The sequence below is a fragment of the Aotus nancymaae genome, unplaced genomic scaffold (assembly GCF_030222135.1).
Source record: "Aotus nancymaae isolate 86718 unplaced genomic scaffold, 86718_ANA_hifiasm-v0.15.2.pri h1tg000065l, whole genome shotgun sequence".
NCBI classification, from domain to species: domain Eukaryota; kingdom Metazoa; phylum Chordata; class Mammalia; order Primates; family Aotidae; genus Aotus; species Aotus nancymaae.
Genome location: NW_026988480.1, coordinates 14,850,566 through 14,875,079, shown reverse-complemented (window position 1 = coordinate 14,875,079; position 24,514 = coordinate 14,850,566). Strand labels below are relative to the sequence as shown.

The 24,514-nt window shown below is 37.7% G+C and overlaps 1 protein-coding gene across 3 annotated transcripts in view; it reads left to right on the top strand.

Moving 5' to 3' along the window:
* The window catches only part of POU6F2 (POU class 6 homeobox 2), a 469,381-nt gene that overhangs the window by 73,820 nt on the left and 371,047 nt on the right, over positions 1–24,514 (top strand). For all 3 annotated transcript variants that reach the window (XM_064366754.1, XM_064366753.1, XM_064366752.1), the window contains exon 2: positions 22,783–22,954. In XM_064366754.1, coding sequence (XP_064222824.1) covers positions 22,783–22,954 — 172 coding nt within the window. The remainder of the gene's footprint in view (positions 1–22,782; positions 22,955–24,514) is intronic.

Sequence of the window (24,514 nt, the reverse complement as noted above, 5' to 3'; positions counted from 1 at the left end):
GGGCTAAGAGGAAGGATAGCAGAGTGAGATGCAAAGAGGGGTTCCTCAAGGTAAGAAAGCATTTGAGTGACATATCGAAATTCACATTAGAAGATGAAAGTATAGGCTTCCACTGGCAAATTAAACCAAGGTTTAATGAAACTCACAAAAACTCTTGCCAAACAGAGACAAAGCCACAGGAGCTTAAATGGATGAGAGAGACAATGGATATGAAGGATAGAGAATGAAGAACAATGCAATACATCTGGAAAACTAGAAGAAAATAATTTAAAGCAATGTTAAATGGAGATGGGGAATCCCTGAGAAATCAAGATTGAGAGGGTTTTCTCAGTTCTAAGAAAAACAATGAAAAGAGACCCATCCTAGAGATCTCTTGGTCATTTTTGCTAAATAACAAAGAGAAACAATAATTTTATAAGCATGAAGCAGAAGACAAAAATAATTTATTTGTTAAAGAACAAGTAGCACGTTAGTTTTAAAACATCCCCATTTGGAAATAAATTTCAGTAGACATTTAAATAACCACAATAGAATTTTGAGCCAAAAGTAGCAATATAACAAATTTAGTTAGTGAAGATGCCTTCAACGTGTAAAGGCAACGGAAATACATTATCAGATAAACAAGGACTCAGCTGATACACCACGCATATAATCTTTAAAAAGTTGCTAAAAGACAGTTGAGATGAATCAAAATGAACTAAGAGAAAGGAACATCGTGAAGTAAATGGATTGCTGCTGAATTTTGAAGCCAATTAAATATCAAATAGACTGAATAACTTAAAAATTTAGTTAGGAAATTGAATACAAATGCAAAATAATATTGAAAGAGAACATTTCAGAGTATAAAATATTTTTTATAATAATAGTAAATTTGATATAAAATTATGTATCAAAGACTTAGAATGAGATGTATCTTGGTGGGTTTATAAAGCTATAGAAACCCATTCTTTTTAACACAAATTTCATTGAGAAAGGGTACTTCAATAATATCATTATATTCTTAACTATGAGTGTTAAAAATGAAAAGCTAATAAATATATTTAAAATAGTAGTTACCAGTGAAGAACTAAAAGCAATATATAAAACTTCCAAATCTCTGGCAAACATTAACACAAACATGCAGAAATGAAACAAATAACCAAATGAGACATATAAAGAAACCAAAAACTCCAAATAACAAATGAAGCACACTGACAGAAAATAAAACTAAAAATTAAACTAAAAATAATAATAAAACTACAAAAAAACTGAGGTAATCAAAATAAGATCAAATGTATTAATCATGGCAAAAAACATGAATGTTTTAAATTTCTCTGTAAGATATGAATAGCAACTTTGCCTTAAAAAATATGATAGCAGACATCTTAGTAACAAGAGACACACCTAAAATAAGACATAAAACTGATAAAATCAAAGAAGAAGCAAATATTTGTCAGTAGAATTCAAATAAACAAAAAAACCTAAAGTAGTACTCAAGACAAAAAGTACTAAATGATAAAAAGTTCCATTTCTATTGATGAAAAAATGCAACTGACATCTAATTGAAACATTGCACATCAAAAAACAGATTTAAAAATACATAAAGAAGAAATTCTTAGAAATTCAACGCAAAGTTGATTAAAACCAGCATTATGAGAACTATGAACTCATTGGTCAACTTAAACTAGACCAAGGAGACACAAAGTAAATAATAAAATAAAGAATTAAAACCGTAATTTTAAATGTTTAATTTATATATTAGTTTCTCTTATAAACATAGAAGATACTTTGATCTTACATATCTGTAGAATATTTAAAAGCAGATCATAAAACAAGCCTTAAAGAATTCTCCTGAAAAAGAATTCAGAAACATTCTCTGCCGTAATTGGTTAAAATTAAAAATTAATAACAGAGAACAAATTTGTAAAAACCCTCCACTAAATTTATAACATCTCCAAGATAACTGTTGGGTCAAAGAATAAAATAATATCACAGGATGAGCTATTTTTTAATTTTACAAAATTTAAACTATGAATATGAAAATTCATAGGATAGAACAAACTCATAACCTTACTTTCTCTGATTATGTTTTAAAAGAATAAATAAATTTACTAAAGTATGAAAATCAAGAAACATGAAGACATTGGGTAGAAAGACATAATAAAAATAACAGAATAAACCAAATTCTTTAAGTTGATAATTGTAACAGTTAGATCTTTGAAAAAGAAAGCTAATAAAATAAATATTTGATAAATCTAAACAACATAAAATAGGAAAAAAAGAACATGAGTGAGATAGAAGATATAACAATAAATATGAAGGATATTAAAGTGATAAAATAATACGTACAATCCCATTCAGATATACTTGAAAACCTTGTATATAGATGAATTTATAAGAAAAGATGAACGATCCAAATTGACCAATAAATAAGTAGGGTACTACGATAGTAAAATTATAAAATTATTTAAAAATCCCTCCAAGAGGAAAAAGAAAGAAAATATATGGCTCTAGAACAGTTAATTTTACTGGTAAATAATTTCAAATTTTCAAGAGATACATATTCTTATGCTTCATAAATTATTCCAGAGATAGAAAAATATTAAAAAGGACTGGAATAATTTTATAAGCCAACTGTCTTATCTTGATACTCAAACACAAAAGAGCAATTGAAAAACTTGTAAGCTAGTTTTGTTTATATAGGTATCAATGCAAAATATTTAGTAAAATATTCTGAAATCCAAATTCGGCTTGACGGTTAACTCAAAATATTCCTGGATGCAAAGATGCTTTACTATTAGGAAACTTATCTGCATGATACTTTAGGTTAACTTGAAAGAAAAAAGAAAACAATTGATAAAATACAATAGCCATTTCTGATTTAATTTTTTTTAAATGAATTGGAAGTTTCTTACATGACAAAGCTACTCTCTCTTAAACCAGCACCAAATATGCTTCAAATATCTTCCTTCAGTGAAATACAAGAAGCATTCCAATTAAAGTCAAGGCTAAGACAAGAATGTGTTATATCACTATTGTTAGCCATTATTTTGCTTAGTGTTATAAGATATGAAATACCCATGTATAGAGAAAAGGTGACATCTATTTTAATTTGATAAAGGTATGAATATATATGTGTACAGTCCTAAGAGAATCAACTGAAAACTCAATAGCTCTTCTATATAAGAGCAATGACCTCATATAACTTGATTATAGAAAAATAAATTGATTTCATTCACAATAGGAACAACACATAAAATATTTGGAAATTTTAAAACAAAAATATCATAATGGATATGAAGCAAATGACCCTATCTTCCTAATAATAATAAAAAGAAAATTTAAACAAATGGAGAGAACAAGCAAGTCTTGATGGTAACACTAAATATTATAAAGATGACATTTATTACCCTCCTTTTTATTTTAGAATTTGACAAAATGATTCTAAAGTTCATCTGGAAAATAAAGAGTGAGAATATCTAAGACATTTTCACAAAGAAGAATAGCATATAGATGATTTTTGCTCTATTATATATGTTATATAATATATGTAGCATATTATGCGTAATATATAGTGTGTTATATAATATATATTGCATTATATTATCATATAATATATAACATTATAGAAATACATTAAAATGTATGCATTATACATCATCATATATAATATATGCATTATATATAATTCATATATTGATATACTTATTTCTAAATTATATTTAGAAATATAAAATGTATATATTATGTATATGGCATATGTATACACACTTAACATATACACACATATATGGCATTATATGTCATCACACTATATATGGTTCAAAAATAGACCTGGGATTTCATTAGAACTTACTTTTGGACTGAAAAAATAAAAAGCAAGCATAATATGCCAATGGATTGTTCAACTAATTATGCTCTAAAATTTGATTATTTGGGAAGATGTGAGATTTGCAGTTAATGCCATATACCCACCAAATTCCAGAGACTATAGAATTATTTTAAAAATAAAATCATAGAAAATAAAAAAATTGATGAATGTGCATGTCTTTTTGTGGATAGGGAAGTAACTTCTTTTCATAAAAGTAATAAAACATAAAGGTTAGATATGACTGGATAAAACTTTTAAAATCTTTTTAAAAATCTAATATTAATAAAAATGAAAGGGAAATAACAAATTCTAGAAAACATATTTAGGATGGACACAATTTGGAATCAGAAAAGCTGCTAAATTACATTCTATTTTTCACTAATCTCAATTTCATCATCAATAAAATGGGGAAAATAACAATACCACTCTTTGTTGTTGAGAAGTGACAAAGTCAAGTATATATTTATAGCCCAGGCAGTATGCAACACAATAAATGTCAGTTATTATATTTTAATAATTATTGCTTTTGTATATGTCCATATAAAGTTCAATGAGAAAAATACTTAGACCCCCAGTGGAAAGACAGGTAAAGGATGTGAGTAATTTATAAAAGAAGAAACTTAATTAGCTAATAAAGTTCAAAAATTTAACCTTGGTAATGAGATGCAAATTAAAACATTAATAAAATGCCATTTTCCATCTAATAAGTTAGAAAAAAAAATTTAAGTATAATAGGAAGGAGAGGCTTTCTCAAACACTGAGAACATAAATTTTTCACCACCTGATCTTGAAGGCAATTTGGCAATGGTCCACATTCTTTTAACCTGTAATTTCACTCCTGAGAATGTATTTAAAACTGTCAAAATTTTATTTTTTGTGTGACTAATTGGACACATCTTAAATCGAGAGATTGCCTGGTTTTTGATAGCTCAGCCTTACCAATGAAAATAATTTTTACCATGCACTCTTAATACATTGATATGTATCTATGTAGTTATTTTTATACCATACATTGTTGTCACTAAAAAATATACACAAAATAGAATTACAATAATTGAAATAAAAGAAATAAAAGGAGAAATTCTAACATTTTCTCACTGCACCTCAGTGATCTGTCTCACAACATCCCCTAGCGTGCACATGCCTCATGATAAAGGCCACTGTCCAAGACCCAGCTGGAAGCACATGTTAGGTACTTAATGTTTATTGAATGAAAAAGTGAATTATAAAAGCAGGATGCTAACTTATATATGCAATTTCATTCTAAAAACACTAAGAAAGATTATATATATACCTGGTACATGCATATATATATATATAATTTTCATAAATTTCTACAGTAAGTTCCATAATCCTAAACTAAAACTCAGGGAAGATATGGATTTAAAAAATAAATGTAGACTATCAAATTGAAGGGTAATTTTGAAAAGTTAAGTGATCGAGTCTGAAATATAAAGAATATGAAATAAATAGTTCAAGACTCCAAATTGTATAACCTAGGGGACAGAATAACAGAAACTCATGAAAGGTTTTGTCCTATTTAAGTTACTATAAACCTGTATATTGCTGTGGCCTGCTTTCTTTGGAAATACTGGGAAACTTGATAACCCTTCTTTTCTGATTCCTTAGAAAATATCTTTAGGATAGGGCTTCCCACTCTTTAGCATTCGTAAGAATTTTCCAAGGTACATGTTAAAAGTATAGATTGCTGAGTCCTGCCCTCTGAGATTCTGATTTAGCAGTTTGAGGAAAGGTTAGGAAATCTATATTTAACCCCCTGTTTCCCACGCTGGGGGTTCTGATCCACAGGACCTGAGGATCACACATAAAAATTGTGGAGAGTGGTCCAAGCACTTGCCTTCTGTACAGAATATAGGACCTCCAAGACATTGCCCACTGTGGGTTTGACTGGCTCAGAATAGATGACAATAGGTGGGGATGATTGAAGTTGAGACTTAAAAAAGCACACGCTTCTTGCCAGTGTAAACCACAGAGCTAAAAGCCGCATGGAGACGAGGGCTCTTAAAAGCAGCAGTCCCTGGTCCCTAAACTGAGGTCAGTACAAACCATTAGCAGTTGAAAAGGAGCTTTTTATCATGTGAGACTAGGTCAAAAGGCCCGGAATGCCAGGGACCAAGCTTTCAAGGGGAGACTGGCTTGGGAAAGTGGAGCAGAGGCCTCTTCCGGGCTGATGCCCAGGCTACGGGGAAGGGCCTTCGTGCCCGGAGAATCCCACAGGTGATATTCATTTTCTGACAAGTTCAAGGCCATGCATGGTTTCTAAGTCCCACTGGGAAGTGACAGATATTATTTTAGCTGAAGGAAATAAAATTGACCCTTGAGCAGTGCAGGGGTTGTGCAGTGCAAAATCCACATATAACTTTTGACTCCCCCAAAACCTAACTGCCAGTAGCCTACTGTTGACCGAAAGCCTTAGCAATAACATAAGCATTCGATTTACACTTATTTTGTATGTCATGTGTATTATATGTTGGATTTTTATAATAAAGTAAGCTAGAGAAAAGGTTATTAAGAAAATCATAAGGAAGAGAAAATATATTTACTGTTTATTAAGTAAAGGTGGATTATCATAAAGGTCTTCATCCTCGTCCTCTTCACGTTGAGTGGGTTGAGGAGGGGAAGGAAGGGGAGAAGCTGGTCTTGTTTCAGGGTGGCAGATGCAGAAGAAAACTCATGTATCAGTGGACCCTTGCAGTGCAGACCTGTGTAATTCAAGGGTCAACTGTATTCAGATAAGTTAAAGTGGCTTTTCTAAGACTGCGCTGGGAGCTAGTCCACAGTCAAGAAGAATGAACTTCAGTGATGTTAGGAACTCACTGTCTTCCTCACTGGCCACATGTGCCCAGGGGGCTTTGGTAATAATCCAATTAAGCCTGACAGGCAAGAAGGAAGCAGCCAGTACTGGTTCTGCAAAGACAGCTAAAGCCGAGAGATGATTCATTTGATTCTCAAAAGGAATTTGGTTGATATAAAGATTGCTGTGATAAGATAGTAAGAAAAAAATGGCTTAAATTTGAGTTTTTGTAAGATTTGAGTTATTGAAATTTTTTTCCTAGTTCTATAAGAATAATAGCTTTTGATGGCCCAGTAAACCTTTTAAAATCTTTTATTTTTAATTCAAAATGTGTCTCGTGCTCAAACTACCAGGCATCTCCTTCCACACTTCCACTTTTGCCTCCCCACAAAGCAGCCTTTTGGAAGGTATGTCAGACCTTGTCATTCCTTACTCAAAACCCTCAAGTGGTTTTCTCTTGTGATTGGAATTAAATTCCACATCTTCGCAATGGCCAAGAAATGATCCACTAGATTTGGCCATGGGCCACTTCTCTAGCACCCATGCACTCCTCAGCCTCACCAGCCTCCTGTCCCCGAGAGGGCACTAAACAGGCCCGCAGTGCAGGGCCTTTTCCTCCACATGGCCTTGTGATGCTCACATGCCCTTCCCCTCAGGCACTGTGGCTGTGCCCACTGGTCCCTTCACTGTGAGACCTCCCTGATTGCCTTATGTGAGTTACATACCCACACCCTTCTGTGTCACTCTATGCCCTGCTTTGATTTTTTTTTTTTTTTGAGATGGAATCTTGCTCTGTTGCCCAGCTGGAGTGCAGTGGTGCAATTTCAGCTCACTACAACCTCCACCTCCCAGATTCAAGTGATTCTTCTGCCTCAGCCTCCCTAGTAGCTGGGATTACAGGCGTGTACTACCACACCCAGCTAATTTTGTATTTTTTGTAGAGACAGGATTTCACCATATTAGCCAGGTTGGTCTCGAACTTCTGACTTCAGGTGATCAGCCCACCTCAGCCTCCCAAAGTTGAAATTACAGGCATAAGCCACTGTGCCTGGCCTGCTTTGTTTTTGTTCATAATACTCATTAATACTCGACATCATATTTACTTATTTCACTTTTGTCCATCTCCCCCACTGTAATTTTAGCTGCAAGAGGGCCCTGGACTTGATCTGTCTTGTTCAATGATGGGTTCCCATCGCCTAGAGGAGTGGATGGTGTATAGCAGTGGTCCCCAACATTTTTGGCACCAGGGACCGGTTTCACAGAAGACAATTTTTCCACAGACTCAGGGGATGGGGACGGTTTCAGGATGATTCAAGCACATTACATTTATTGTGCACTATGATCATTATTACATTGTAATATATAATGAAATAATTATGTAACTCACCATAATGTAGAATCAGTGGGAGCCCTGAGCTTGTTTTCCTGCAACTTGATGGTCCTGTCTTGGGGTGATGGGAGACAGTGAGAGATCATGAGGCATTAGATTCTCACAAGGAATAGGCAACCGAGATCCCTCACACATGCAATTCAAATAGGGTTTGTGCTCCTACGAGAATCTAATGTCACCGCTGATTTGACAGGAGGCAGAGCTCAGGTGGTAATGCAAGCTACGGGGGAAAGGCTATAAATACAGATGAAGCTTCACTTGCTAACCTACTGCTCACCTTGTGCTGTGTGGCCCAGTTCCTAACAGGCCACAGACTGGTCCGTGGCCCGAGGCTTGGGGACCCTTAGCATATAGTACTCACTCAATAAGCGTGTTGGATAAATAAATACATAACATTAAAAACACTACCAAGGCCAGATATGGTGCCTGACATCTGTATCCCAGCACTTGGGGAGGCTAAGGTGAGAGGATCACTTGAACCCAGGAGTTCAAGACTAGCCCAAGCAACATGGTGAAACCCCATCTCTAAAGAAACACACACAGACACACACACACACACACACACACACACACACACACACAAAATCAAAGTTAAATGAGAAAAAAATTCCAATAGTCTTTGTGCAACAACGAATCAAACCTTTTCCCACTGGATTTTAAAAATGCATTCAGTGTTTAAAAGTCTATTGTAATTATTTTCATATCAAAAGTTGGGAATTTGTTTCCTAGTTTATCTCAATGCTAATTTAGATTTTTCTGCTTATTTTAATTCAAAAGACGATTTCTTGCTTTTATTTTAACGAAGTATTCAGCAGGCTTGATTAGAATTTTGCTTGACCTACTAAGGAAATAAGCACCCACAAGATCCAAAAGCCAAGGGCAAACCTTGCAGACAGAGCTCAAATCTCACAGGGCATCGGGGCAGGAACCATCTGTGTGGAGGAAGGTTGATACATGGGCCCTTGTAGTTGAGGTATGCGAGAAAGCAGGAGAACCCAGCAATATTTCATCTCTCATTTGTGTCATGCAGGAAACGAAAACTTTTCAGGCAAAATGCATGCCCCTGTGGAGTTATAGTGCAGAAGCTCAGTGGAGTAGCGTGAAAGAGGATTGATTGTGTAATGAGGCTAAATTCCAGCCATGGAGGATTGAGCCTTCTTGGAGCACTGGTACATCAGTGTCATAGGGACAGACCTCACTTACATATTCAAATTTGGGATAATTCAGCCAGCATTGAGTTGACCTTGTTTTTCTTCTATCTGTGATGCATTTTTGCCTTAAACAATTTGTCTAAGCAAATTAATGATAGCAGGTGGATATGGGATAAGCCCCGAAACCCACTTAACAGAGCCAATTGTTTATAAAGACTTTAGCTCACCTATTTTTACATGCTTTTATGAAGGTGCCTTACTGATTTGTTAAAATGGGTCTGATTTCCCCCTTGACAACACATTAGCCATTCTAGGTGCTTGAGGATATTAAGTCAACAGTTCTTTACAAATACTTGGGGAGAAACACAACTCAGATGCTTCATCTGTTCCATCCAGCAGTGTCAATCCTGAATGGCTGTGTGGAAACCTTATTTCACTGTGTGAGCTTCAGAGTGTGAGATGGTGGGTCGTCAGGGGCCGATTACCTCCCTAAAATGAGAAATAAAGCCTGGAAAACCAGTCAAAGCTCCCTGGGTGGAGCGACATGTTTATTCATTAACAACCATAATGAGGTCAAGACAGTGCTTCCAAGAGAGGGTGTTGTGTTTGTGTGTTCACATGCCTAATCCACATACACAGAACACATTGCTTTAACTTGATCGGGGGGCTAAGAAAACGCTGTTACTGTGAAAGTAGACGGGCACGTGGAAGACGCTGAATGCAGTCACTCTCTTCCCTTTGCCGATGTCTGAAATTTTTGATGGTAGCTGATGTTTCTAGATCTTTGCGTTGCTCATTGTTCCTAACACAACACCCGGTACTGATGAATGTCGATAAATATTTGTTGAATTGCATCAGTTTTGTCTTAAGTAGACCTTGATTCAGAGCCATCCCCAATCTGTGCAAACTAAAGAGGATGTAAGTAAATATTAATAAAGGCTGGTCTGGTTTTCAAATTGCCCTCAATTTCAAAGGCTAGAGATTTAAAGACTTATTTACTTAAGCCTCTGTTTATAGTTTGGGTTGAAAACAAATCTTCAAAATATTTTTAATAGGGGTTAATAAAGACAGTTGATGGAATGAGGAGAACCTATTTAAAAAAAAAAAAAAAAAAGACAAACCTTCCACTTCATGTTTTTGTGAGCAGCCAAATCCCCAGGAATGAGAAGATTTAGCTAATCTTTCCAATCACATTCTTCCTCCCTCCCCACCCCCATCTCCTTGGAATTATGTTATCTCTTCTTGTCTTAAAAACTCAGATGCCTTTTGAATTGGAGTGGCATTCAAAGGACAGTCAAGGGTCACCCTTGGAATATTAAAAGAGAGTGGATTACAGGAGAGGGAGGGACAGGAGCAGCTGGTGCTGGGCACAGCCATGTACAGACCCAAGGCAGAGAACGAGAGGAAAACTCCATACTGTCTGGTGCTGGCCAAGAGCAAGCTGCCCAGACTGCTGGGAAGCACAGGAAGCAAAGCTGGAGCAAGCGAGCCACATTAGCGGTTTCCCAGAGTATGCTATTGCAGTTTGGGAATAGAGGGAAGGAAAACACTTATTGGTGAAATCAATTAGGCAATAGCCTTTTGAACAGAAGTAGAATGGTTTATTTAGAGAAGGTGGAGATGTGAACTTTGTAGAATTAAAAGCCAGATACTGTTTTAATTCAGAGAGAAAATTCTACGGAATTTACAGCCCCCTTATAGTTATTTCTTAAATCATAAGATGTTAGGAATTACAGAGTTTCCTTCTCAAAAGACTTCTGAGTGATTTTTTTTAAAAAAAATCTAAATTGGCTGGGTGTGGTGGCTTACACCTGTAATCCTGGAACTTTGGGAGGCGGAGGCTGGCAGATTGCCTGAGCTCAGGAGTTTGAGATAAGCCTGGGCAACACAGTGAAACCCCATCTCTACTAAAATACAAAAAATTAGCTGGCACAGTGGCTCACACCTGTAATCCCAAAACTTTGGGAGGCCTGGGCGGATGGATCACCTGAGGTCAGGAATTTGAGATCAGCCTGGTTGACATAGTGAAAAACCATCTCTACTAAAATACAAAATATAAGCTGGGCATGGTGGCAGGTGTAGTCCCAGCTACGTGGGAGGCTGAGGCAGGAGAATTGCTTGAACATGGGAGGTGGAGGTTGTACTACTCCCGAGATTGTACTACTGCACTCCAGCCTGGACAACAGAGTAAGACTAGTCTCCAAAAATAAAAAAATAAATAAAAATAAAAATCTAAATTAATTTTTTTCTTCTTTTATCTTTTATAGATATCAACTCTTATTTTTGTTTTTCAAATGAAAGCAACAGATATTTGGTAAGGGTTTATTATGTGCCCAGCACTGTCCTAATATTTGAAGTATGCAGATATAAAGACAGTGTATCCTTTTTAGCAGTGGTTACTTGTTGATTTTTTTGGTGGGGTGTGGGATGCGGAGCAGATCAGGCGGCAGATCATGAATCCCTTTAAAATCTAATGAAGGCTAAGAAGCTTCTTCACATAAACAACACAAACAGCCACACCTTGTCAGAAGGGTCGCAGACAGCAGGGAGCAAGCAATACCTAAATCTCTTACTATTACTGAGCAGTCGGCCTGCTCTGAGCACTATATGTGAATTATTTATTTAATCTGCTAACCCATCCATCCCATGAGGCATATACTGCTGTTATCCCATTTTTCTCTCATGGAAATGGAGGCTCAGAGAACTGTGCTCTTCAGTGAGTAGAAGGTGAACCCATGTGAACCCAACGACAGGCTTTTGGGCTCCAGTGCCCAAGCACCCACCCTGGCACCATGGGACTGGGGTGTGGGGCTGTGCGAGGTCCCAGGTGAGGCTGGCCACAGACTGCCTGTTATGGACCAAAGGGCATTTCTGTGGAGCTAGACCAGGAGGTGCCTGGACACTTTATTGCCACATGTCAAAAAATTATCCTAGCAATCATTATAATGTGAACAGCACATTCCCTGGTGGTGCAGTGCGCAGCCCAATGTCACAGCCTGAGAAAGGTAGACCAGGCTCCAAATGAGGAGGGCCTGGCATGGTAGGCAGGAGTTCTGGCCCAACTCAGAAACTGCTGTGGACACAGTCAAGTTTTGAGCTGGATTTTGAGGAATATTAGTCTGTCAGCAGGGGGCAGGATGGATTTTTGTATTTATTTATGGAAATCTGAAACCATAAAAAGCTGGATGTTTTTTGAAGAAAAAGTTTTCTTCTCAACTTTATCATCAGAATGGAAGGACAGAATTAGATGTATACATATTTCATGTAATGTTCATTTAAATCAATCGCTTCTTCTTCTAAGAAGAATAGTACCATGAGAACACTTGCAGTAAAATCATGCTTCTAATACACTATGTGTGTTTGATGACACTGCTCCTGAAGGCCATAAGGAGGCTGGGACCACAGTTAGATCTGTAGTGGTGCTGGCAGTGGCCAGCTTCCCTCAGTGACATGAAGATGCTTCCAGCTGAACAAGGAGCTGGACGGAGCCAAAACACTGCACGTTTGGGGCGTCGTCCCTGCGCACACCTTGGGGCGTCTGGGGCTCTGCTGCCTCAGCTTTGTTGGACTAATCTCCGGACTAGCTTGGTAGTAGCTCCTTTCCCATTCAACTTGCATCTTGGGGGAAAAATGAGACTTTCCTTTTCCTTTCCAGTATGGCTACTACATTCTCCCACCTTGTCCTGTGTTACAGCAAGTAATGCAGTTACACAAACGGAACTCAATCCTGTTTCTGGAAGCAGCATATGGATCAGTATGTATGTGTGTGCAGAGTTGGAGAGGTAAGATAGCCCGGTGAAGCCTTGGCTTCATATTATGTAGTTTCCGACACAGCTAAATAAATGTTAAAAATATCAATCAAAGGTAATCCTTAGTCTGAACTTCCCTCCTTTCCTTCCCTCTCTCCTCCCTTCCCCTCCCCTCCCCTACCCTTTTTTCCTTTCCTTTCCTTTCTTCTTTCTTTCCTTTCCTCTCCCCTTCCCTCTTTTCCTTCCTTTTCCTCCCTATTTCCTTCCTTCCTTCCTTCCTTCCTATCAATCAGTCAAAACACAGTATCTTATTGAGAGCCTATTTGTATCAGACATAGTGCCCAGTATTGGTAATTTTGACACATGCCTGCCTGCCAGGGGCTCAAACATCTTGGCTGTAGGGTCTTACACCTAAGTGTTTGGAAAAAGTAAATGATCAATAGGTGCAGCAAAACACTATGGCACATGTTTACCTATGTAACAAACCTGCACATCCTGCACATGTATTCTGGAACTTAAAATAAAATTAAATTGTATTTTTAAAAAAGAAAATGATCCAGACAAAGTATCATGATTTTATTGCATCTGTGATGCATTGCAAATATGCAATATGGGCAGATCTGTGAAACCTTTTCCTCAAGTATACTAAAGACTCCATGTAAAATAGATGGGAGGAGACAATACGGTCTTAAAAACTTGGAGTGGGCACTTAGGTCTTCCCCTATCTCCCTTTGAGGTCCTGGAGGCACCTCTCTAAAGCCCTCAGGGCTTCTCAGAGCTCAGTTTTAAAACCCTGGGACTAGAGAACAGCTCTTTCCATTCTAGAAACTGACTATCTCACTTTTGCAAAAAGTTGCAAATGTTCAAATATACACAAGCAGACAAAACACACACACAGAGAGACACACACATACACACACACACACACAAGTGCCTCTGCTAGAATTTTTAAGATGCTAGAAAGTAAGCTCTTTTTAGGACAGAGACCAGAGGTTATCTCTTTATAATTCTCAAGAAACTCTACATTCAAATTGCTAAATGTAAATTCACTTTAATCTGAGCTGTATTCTGATTAAATCCTGATACCTATTTGAAGCCATCATATTATGAAGAATGTATGAATGTAGGGTATGTGTATGCAATGTCAATATTGCTGTATATCCCCATTACCAAAAGACCAGATCTAGATAAGCCTGGATTGAACTCTTATCGATGCTTTTTCACAAAGGCAGCAGAAATTGAATTGATGGTGCTATTAGGTTGTCAATACCAGTGTCTCCCTTTCTTCCCAGATAAGTATACATGAAGCATCGTCCATACAGTCATTTTAACCTCCTAGGGGCAAAGGAGCTGTAGAGGTTCAAGGTGAGGATTCTAAGGAGGTGTGTCCAACTATGTGCTAGATACTTTGTGGAAGTCCAGAACTGTCAGACTCCTGTTTGATTGATTATTGTGTTGTTATTTCAACCTACAGGTTTGTGTTGATGAGCTGTTTGGCTTATTTGCTTGTCTGTGTTTAAATACAGCTGCCTCTGTTTTCATTATCAATGGAAGTATCCGCTAGAGTATAAGCTTAGTTAAGAGGACCTGGCATTCATGGTGGGACTTGGAGATGGATAGAGACCCTACGTGGATATTGACAGGAGAGAAGGACACTTATATGAGGTTCAACAAAAAGACAAGAGACACTTAAATTGCCCATATGTGCACACTCATTGTTGGTAATGAAATGCCATCCTGTTATACCAAAGGAAATCAGATATTTGCTGTTTTATTTTTTCTTTCAAGATGATTCTGGACATTCACCTTAACCAAATATTCCCTAGATAAAGTGTTGGGGACTAGTGGGGATAGAAAATAGTATAGTTTGCCCAGGACATCCTTTTAACAGAAGTGCTAGACCTTATTTTACTGTGTAACGAGCTTGCCTGCCTCTAATACAGTGTTCATCTGACTGGGGGTCATTACCAGGTACAGTGGGTTGTGGTGCAGGTGGCCTGAGGCAACATTTATATGTACAACTATTAGGTTATTTTTGGTAGATAATGGTAGTCAGTAGTGGTTAGAGATGAGTGAGAGTTTGCTGCATGGTAGTCCTCAAAGCCTTGTATTCTGGTTATGATGAACACAAGCTCTCAGACCAAGAGCTGCCATACATTCAGATATTTATTAAACACGCTTTTATTATCAATTATTTCCAAATAGTTTACTTGACTTGTCTGAAAGCTTAATGAAGTCATAGTTCTCTGTCATTTTAGGTGAATCTAGCATACCTTGCCTGAAGGTTCGTTAAGGTGGATATGACAAAGTTCTACAGGCAAGATCTATAGGCATAAGCAACAAGACTTGGTAGGTCATTTGGTAGGTCATTATTCTCTGCTTGCATGCAAAGGTGAAGGAGGTCTCCAAAATATTTTAGCCAATATACATATTTTGAATATGACTAATTTAAGCAAATGAGAACCTATTTCTAACCTCTATTAATGCTGATCAATAAGGCACTAATTTTACCCAAATTAATATAAATGATACTAGACAGCAAAATGCAGGGTGAGGGAGTGGTGGACAGTGAACAGTGTTTGTGGTGGCCATGCCTGGAATGTGGCTTTTCTGATTGAACGCCAGTCTTGGAGCATGAATATCGATTAAGGCAACTGATTGAACCCAGGGTGGAGCTCATGGGTTGGCAAACTTTTTCTGTAAAGAGGTAGATGGTAAATATTTCAGGCTTTGCAGGCCAAAAGGCAAAATCCAGGTTGCCCCAGGCATGACCTTGACAGAGGCAGCTCCTTTCAGGCAGGAGCAGCTCTTGAGAAAGGACTCCTCTGCTGTGAGCCATTGAGGGGTAACATGGCTGGCTGCTGAGAAATGAGTGCCTTGGTTCTAAAGGGAGGATCTGGCCAGCACCCCACAGCATCGCCTACAGTATCTATTTAAGTCTTCAATTTCAATGATTTGGTGACTTGTGCTTCAAACTGAGGGTGTGGAGTAAAAAGTAAACCCCCAGTCAGTTAGATACCTTAATGTGGGAGTTAGATACCTTAATGTGGGAAGCAGTATTGTAGAAAATAGTCATTTGTGTAATACTTTTAGATCTTTCAAAACATATTCATATGCAGTATCTGTACACTACCTCACTTAAGTCCCACAATGTCCTTCTTGTGATATAAAAAGTCACATTGGTATGGGAACCAAGATGGAAGAAGAGATGGCAGTTCATGGTCCTGCCAGTAATTAGTGTTAAATCAGGGAATATCCATGGGGTCCCCTCTTTAGTACTCCACTGTTAAAAACAGCATTTATTTTTAGTTTTGAATGTTCCTGCTTGATTTTCACAGAATACTTATCTTATTTATTTTGGGATAGGATTAAAGAAAATTTCAGCCACACTAACTGTAAAATGGAGAGACGTGGGGAAACGGATAGCAGTTGGGAATGTTGAGTCCATGCTGGGATCAGCATTTGGCTGTGAAAATCTACTGTGGGGCAAGCAAAGGTATTCATGTATAAGCTGAGTAATGAAGTGCATTATAATGGAAATTTTTGTCTGTTGAATATTTGCTAGAAATCTGGGTTTTCCACTTATTTTCAACATAATTTTTATTTGCAGCCCAAAAAGTGACATTTAAAATAATCAGTTGTGGGTGAATTTATGGTTCTTGTAATGTCCTTCTTTGATCTTCTCAAATTTTCAAAATGTTCTACAATAAATACATATACTTACATCAATAAAAAAACATAAAAATAAAATATGGTCTTATTTCAGAAAGTCAAATAGAAGGTCTTATAAAAAACTACTGAAAAAGTAAGGAAATATTGAGTGATGAAAAATTAGAAATATTTTATAACTTTTGGGATAAATACTCTTAACACTAAATATCATATTGAGCTAAACTAATAATATTTGGTAATTAATAAAAGAAAGTAAGTTTGCTTTTCTTCAAGACTAAGGTAATGATATTCACACTTGAAGTTCCCCTTTCCCCAAACCTACCCATGCCTAGTTTCTTCCTCTTATTTCTTTATTTTAATTTTTACCTCTTCTCAGTGGGAGAAACTAAACACAAAATATGACACTGTGTTTGCATCTTAAATTGGATGTAGGTAATTTGTTTATATCCTTTTGCCTAAGTTGAAATGTAGACTTTTGAGAGGAGGGAAAATCCAATACCTTTTTTTCTTTATGATGAATGTAATTTTTCTATTGAATTCTAGGAATAGATGTGTTGTGTATTGTATAACTTTACCATACTTGAGTGCTTCACAACCAAGTGAAGTGTTTCCCTGGATTTTTGAAGCCTGCCTATGTTATTTACATTTTCCTCAAAGCTGTGCTGATGGCCTGTTTCATCGTTAGTTTGCATGTACATAAAAATATGCTGGACCTCGTTCAAGCTCAGTGTAGAGAGGTGTGGCTATTTCCATCATGTGGCTGCCACTGGACACGGATGCTTTGCTAAGTTAATTATCTTGCTATCTTTAGTGTCTCTGACTATAAAATGAGAATGCATATGCTTATCAGAACTCTGTTGTTTAAATTATTGAATGTCTTTAGCTGAATTATATATCTGTTTATGTGGTATTATTTTTAGCAGCCTAGTAAAAAAAAAAAAAAAGCCCAAGTTGAATTCTCCTCCTTAATACAGTGCCCTGTATCTACTCTTAAACGGTTTTACAATAGAAATACACTGGCACATCTCTATTTAAAAATTACATGAAAGCACATCAGAAGTTAGCATATGATGACAGAACATATGGTTAGTATATAGTAAATCATACATCATATATGCTAACTACACAGAAATAAACTAAGAAACATTAATTAAGTAAAAGTTGTTAGAATGTGAGAAGCACTGGACAAATATGTACTTGTAGAAGTTTTTGATCTTAGTATTATAGAATCATTAACAATTAGTGCCGTAATTCATGGATAATCTAACCAGGCACATTCCAGATCTATTAAATAAGAGTTATAAGGCAAAGACCTCCCATGGTCAAATAATTTTGGAAAATGCCAGGATAAGAGAATTAGATAGTTAGATGGACTTTCCTTCCTGGTAGACTTCCCTGCCGAGTTTTCCACATGGGTACAACTGCAGAGCTCTTTTATTGTAGAGCATCTTTTGGGACAAGTGTTTTGTGTAATGCACTTTGGGAAATGTTGGGTTATTATAGCCTTTTCACTTTCTAGACGAGAAAACCAAGGTCAAACGTGGTTAAGTGGCTTGCCATGTTTATCTAGAGGGTGAAGCTGCATGCAAGCCTGGGTATTGAAAACTCTCTGATGTCCTGTCTACTATACCATATTGCCCCATAGATTTCATTCAAGCAATGTCATCCAGAGAGCTGTTTTGTTTCTACCTTCTGTAGGGAAGATGATACGACACACAGCATGTCTGGGACTAGATTATCCAGGCTTTAACTCTCTTTACAGTCACTGGCTCTGGCTCATAATCCAAAATCTGGGATACTCCATGAGTTGCTAAGTCCATAAGCCTTGAATTTTTCACCCAATGCCTACTGGGTAAAAAAGATGCTGACATTTGGAGATAAATCTGCTAGGGTTGAAAAATGCAGCTTTACCATTTAGCTGCATGCCTTTGGCTCAAGAAACTTAGCCTACTGAGCCTCCATCTCTTATCCATATGATGGGGCCAATACCTTGCATAGCTGGGGTAACATTAGATCTATCTGAGGAGCCTGTCTGGTAAAGGCATTCAGTAAGTGGGACCTATTTTTATTCCTTAATAATGCTTGAAGGAGACAAATAATCACTGTGTAGTTTCTTTCTTTTTTTTTTTTTTATTTGTGACGGAGTTTCACTCTTGTTACCCAGGTTGGAGTGCAATGGTGCGATCTTGGCTCACTGCAACCTCCGCCTCCTGGGTTCAAGCAATTCTCCTGCCTCAGCCCCCCGAGTAGCTGAGACTACAGGCTTGCCACCATGCCCAGCTAATTTTTGTATTTTTTAGTAGAGACAGGGTTTCACCATGTTAACCAGTATGGTCTCGATCTCTTGACCTCGTGATCCACCCGCCTCGGCCTCCCAAAGTGCTGGGATTATAAGCGTGAGCCACCGTGCCTGGCCATCACTGTGTAGTTTCTGAGGTTGATTGCAGTCCTCTCCTTGTAGGATGCAGTGAAAATTTTTGTTGCGATTTTGCTAATACAAAATACCTCTCCTGCTTCTCCCTTTTTCGCTGTCTGGTTCTTGGGCCTCTGGTGGCCCCTGTGAGTGTCCTGTATTGGCACATGCCACATCCTATCCTTGCACACATGCAATACTGTTCCATGGTGGACCAGTCACTTTCTTCTGTCAGGGCTGATAGATGAATTGCAAAGAAGTCTCAGCATCTTCTATTGTGATAGTAACAATTTCAGAGTTTCAAGTAAGAAGTCTTCATCGGCTCTATTTTATTTCTCACCTGCACTAGCTATTTCTGTTCCTGTTTACTGCTGCAGAGATCCTTGTACAGGCTGAAGTTGCAAGTCTCTTACATTTCTACAAGCACCTACGTAGGTGCATGTTAGAAAATCCTCTCTTCACTCAGGCAGAAAGAATTTCACAGACTGCTATGGCTCTTGGCAGAGAGAGAATGACTTCCAAGCCGAGTGCTACTTGAAAGAGGCACTCCCCCATCACTTATAAGTCTGTACTCAGTGGTTACTGCTTGTGACACATTTTCAAATGGACCCCCCAGTGGCTGCAGCTGTGATTAAAAGCTGTCTGCTATCTGCCTCACTGGGGGTTTGCTGTTTAACCATGTCATGCACACACACACACACCCACCCACACACACACACACACACACACACATATGTATGTATATATGTGGGCTACAGCTCCATCATGGAAAATGTGAAGTATTTTGTAAGACAAAAAATAGTCAAATGAGTACTTGAATGACGAACTCTTGGATTTTCGAAGCTCAAGTCAGTGAAAGGCACTAGCTGGGAACCTAGTCACGTATGAGGTACAGAAAAGTAATTTGAGGAGGAAGAACTAATGGTCAGTGAACATATACCATCTGCCAGTGAATGTTTTGCACACATCAGCCAGACAGAACATCTTAAAGATTTAAGTGCACTTGTACCCAGCAGCTGCGTTTCAGCTCGTCGGTGTGATTCGGGATTCAGTTTGACCCCTCACAAATAAAGCAAGAGTAAAATATTCTTTCTTAAGTTTACCCAGATATTCACTGGCACATTAATAATCATGTCTGACTTATCATAAGACTGCTATTCTCAACATAAGTTTATCATTAACATTACCTTAAAAAATGCTCAGATGAGCTGTGCAGCGACAGAGACTGGGTGTCTCAAAGGTACAGGTCACAACCCTTCCTTTAGATTAGAGAAATTGAGGATTCAACCTTTTATAAAGTGAAACGTATGGACTAGAATGTAAGCCTGGGATCTTTACATCACATGACGAGTATACTTAGGAACACCATAAGGTCAAGCAGCGAGCGTTGTTCCCCTCCTTACCCATCCACACACCAACTAAATCAGAACTCAAACATGCATGCTTTCTTAGATATTTAGGAAAGAGATCTGGAGAAATCTTTAGAATTATGTGTCTCCTTTCCCATCTGCTGCCTCCCCCATCTCCCCCAAGTTTCAAGCACTCCAAATCCCAGCAACAAGACCCAGTAAACAAAATGCTAATCTATCACTAGCAAATTCAAGCTGACAATACTGTGAATCGACCACATTGATTACATTGATTATATTTCAAATATTTACAATACGGTGAGACAAGTCTAATTTCTTTTCTAAAGAGTTCAAGGTAGGTATCACCATTTCTGAGGGGGAAAAACAATGGAGAAATGTTTGTGGTTGCTATCTGCAATAATCTGGTGCTGACAGAGAGTAGTATTTTATTTAGTAATTAACAGTGTAAAGGGGAGAGGAGCTGTCATGTTGGTTCTTAAGCTGGGGAATGTGATGAAAGATGATATCTGCGATCTCATCCTTTCCACTTGTTTAGGATTGTCAGGATGAGAAATGTCAGCATTATGAAAGCTCGGCTCTGCTCTTGATATGATAAAACCCTTCAAAAGCCAGTCTTTCTCTCTCCCTCGTCCCCCTCCTTTCTCTCTCTCTCTCTCTCTCTCTCTCTGCACTTGCTTTTTTATTTATCCTGTTTTGTTAGATGGCAGAAATATAATTCTTTTCTTTCTTCCTATTATAAGCCACCATTTTTGTTTTATTATATGTTTCACAACCCCTAATGCCCCACTGAAAATTACCTTGTTAAATGACAGTGTTTCAAAGCCATGAATCCTTTCCACCATTCCCTCAGAGGTTTGAAACAGTCAACAGACTGTAAAGAATAAATAATAAAAAAGTATTGATTATTTTGATGACTGTGAGATTCAATTAAGTATTAATTTTGCCCTCCAGTGGACCTATCAAGGTATTCAAAAGGGAGGATTCAGCTCAGCTAAATGCGTGCTGAGTGCTTCAGCCTTAAATAGGGAGAAAATGTGTTTACCTACAGTATTTGAAGAAGAAGTGCATTGATGCACAGAGTCCAATATTTAAGTGCTGTGCAAATTAAGCCCTGGTGACAGTGACATTGTTTTCAATGGTATGAGTATTGACTAAAGAAGTGCATTTGATGACAGTTTAAACTATTTGTATTGATTAACATTTTCATAGATTATCATGTGTCATATCAAATTCACTTTTCAGGCATGAATACATTACAAAAAAAAAAAAAAAGCCACAGGCATACCGCCACCAATGCAATGGTGGGACCCGGGAGCTGCCGCCCCACCTGCTTCTGTGCTGGTCACCTGTTTCCTGCTCAGGAACCATTTAGGCATAAACTTGGCAATAAATAGCTCCCAGATCTCGCAAAAAGGGCACTTCTTGCTCTTCCTTCTGCATCCGATATTGTGTCAAAACAATATTATGCATCTCAGTTTGCAAATGGAATAAAAGACTACACTTGGAAAATATTTCTGATCCTAAAATGCCCTCCTAAACGAGCTGAAGATAAAGCAGATCTAAATAATTAGGGGAAAAAGTTTGTCTTTTCTGGAGGTGATTTTTGTTTTCTTTTTCTTTAATGCTCTGGGTATATGATGCTCTAGGCATTCGAATTATTGAACACAGTTTGTAAGTATTTTCCCAATTCCTTAAAAAATTTTTTTAAATCAATTTTCGTATATTGTGTTGTATATTATTTGCTTTAAAATGTTCATTTGATTTGGGGTCAGCTCCGGTTCCCAATCTGGGACCAGGGAAGCCAACTTCTAAGAGTGCTTATAGAATTTACATAAGAAATATCTTTTATTCCATTGAAAGCCTTTCGAGGTCTCTTTTCTCCCTATCTTTTTTCTCTGCTCTTGGGATAGGGTTTAATTGCTTCTCCCCCGGGGAGAAGGCTTCTTAAAATAGCCTGTGGTTCCTCCATAGGGTGCTCTTCCTTTTTAGTATGTTGCTGAAGTACAAGCCCAGCACTTTCTTTTTTTCTTACTGCATTAAAGACAGAACAAGGTGTAAAAACATTCGCACAAAAGCATATCCCACAATTAAAGCTGTGCTGGTTAGGTTGCTTTCAAAGAAGTTTTTTTTTTTTTTTTTTTTTCCTCCGAAGCCTCCTGAATCTCTCACATGCTAGTTGAGCTTTAATAGGGTGGGGAGTAATGGAGAACTCATCGGATCTGTAATAGCTCTTCACTTGACTGCAGCCAGCAATAACAGCGGGAGCAGCCAGAGATAAGAGAGAGAGAAGAGAGGGAGAGGGAGAGAGAGGACACGCACTCTAAAGCTGCCACTTTTTTTTCCCTCCCCTTCACTCTTTTTGCCCATCCTAGGATCCAATGATAGCTGGACAAGTCAGGAAGCCCTTGCTGTCAGCGCGGAGTGAAATGAATGCGGAGTTGAGAGGTGAGGACGAGGCTGCTACTTCAGACAGCGAGCTGCATGAGCCCCTGCTTGCGCCTGTGGAATCAAATGACAGCGAGGACACTCCCAGCAAGCTCTTCGGTAAGTCCGTCTAGGTATTTCATTTCAGTCCTACCATGTTGTCCGGAAGAGCCATCCAACCCCCCTACCCCCCCTTTTTTTCTGTTGTTCATTCAGTTTTCTTGTAAGTACTAAAAAGGAGCATCTTGGAGGTGCCAACCCACCGAAGCTGATTCCAGCCGGCTAGGAGGATGTCCTCCAAACTTTTACCAACAAGGAACTTATTCGCTGCCCATTGTGACTTGTCAAATATGGCCAGAGTCCCCAGGCTGGAAATTATTCGGATAAAAAAGAGAAAGTGATAATAATAATCAGGAAATCAGTTCCATTGTGAGAATCGGTTAACATTTATTGAGTAAATATCGACTCGGTTTCGGGTTGCTTTGCAGCCTTTTGTTAACGGGAAGGTGAGTAAAGACATTATCTGTCGTCTAAAGATGGGAGAGGAGAACTGAAAAATATCAATACAAGTCGTGCTATGCCAGGTAAACAAAGGTGCCCACGGGAATTGCTCTGAGAAATAACATTGTCTCATCACAATCAGCATGAATATTTCTTCTTTTAAAAAGGTGAGGAAAGAAAACAGGTTCTCTGATTCCCTCCCCTACCCCTCTCCCTTTCAACATGCTGCATATAGCCTCAATAACTAAAAGTAAAGGCAGCCCAGGACCTTTTAGGAATCTTTGTTTCATAAACAAAACAAGAACAAGCAAAGTGCCACTCCAGCAAAGACATCTGTCATTCAAACAGATGACACTCTGTAAGCCAACTCAAGCCACTGTGATCTCTAATCAGAAAGGGGAGCGGGTTGTTGAGGCGCGTGCCTGAGTGATAGATGTTAATGGATGTCTCTGCTGGAGAAGCACTTTAGGGTTCACAGTGACGTTAGGTTTTCAGAACAATTGTTCCTGAAACATTTGCTTTTAATTATTTTCGAGTGCCTGTGTGTGCACACACACATAGACATATGTATATATACTAACCTGATATATATATATATATATATATATATATATATATATATATCAGGCAGAGTATCTCTTGGTCTCAGGTAAAAAACAATCAAGTAGCTGAACTTCAAAAAAAAAAAATCATTACATAGACTACTACTTTATTAAGCAAGTCAGCAGTTCAGCTTAACACACAGGCTTTATTTATTTATTTATTTTAACCTAGAGAAAGAAAGCTGCCTTGAGAGCTTGGCAACTCTAGGCCAGCTTGCTTCAACAGACGAGCTTTTCCTTAATTTTAAATTCTTAATCAAACATTAGAGAAATGTCGCAGAGAAACTTTGCTTTTCAGATTTTCTCTTGGTACAATACTATTTTATGCTCAACAACATACTAGATTCCAATTTCAAGAATTCTGTGGTAGTACCCTTTCTTTGAAAAGCAGCAATGCCACCTCTGACATAAATTTCTAAACCTGTGCATTTGGGTTTTAGCATTTTCACCCTAAAGAAATTTTTTTAATAGTCTAAGTTTTTATCCATATAGGAAGAATTAGTCCCTAAAACCTTCACTTCAGTTTAAGAGGGTAGTGAGAAAAGTCAGATAAAATGAGAAATTACAGGAAGGCAAA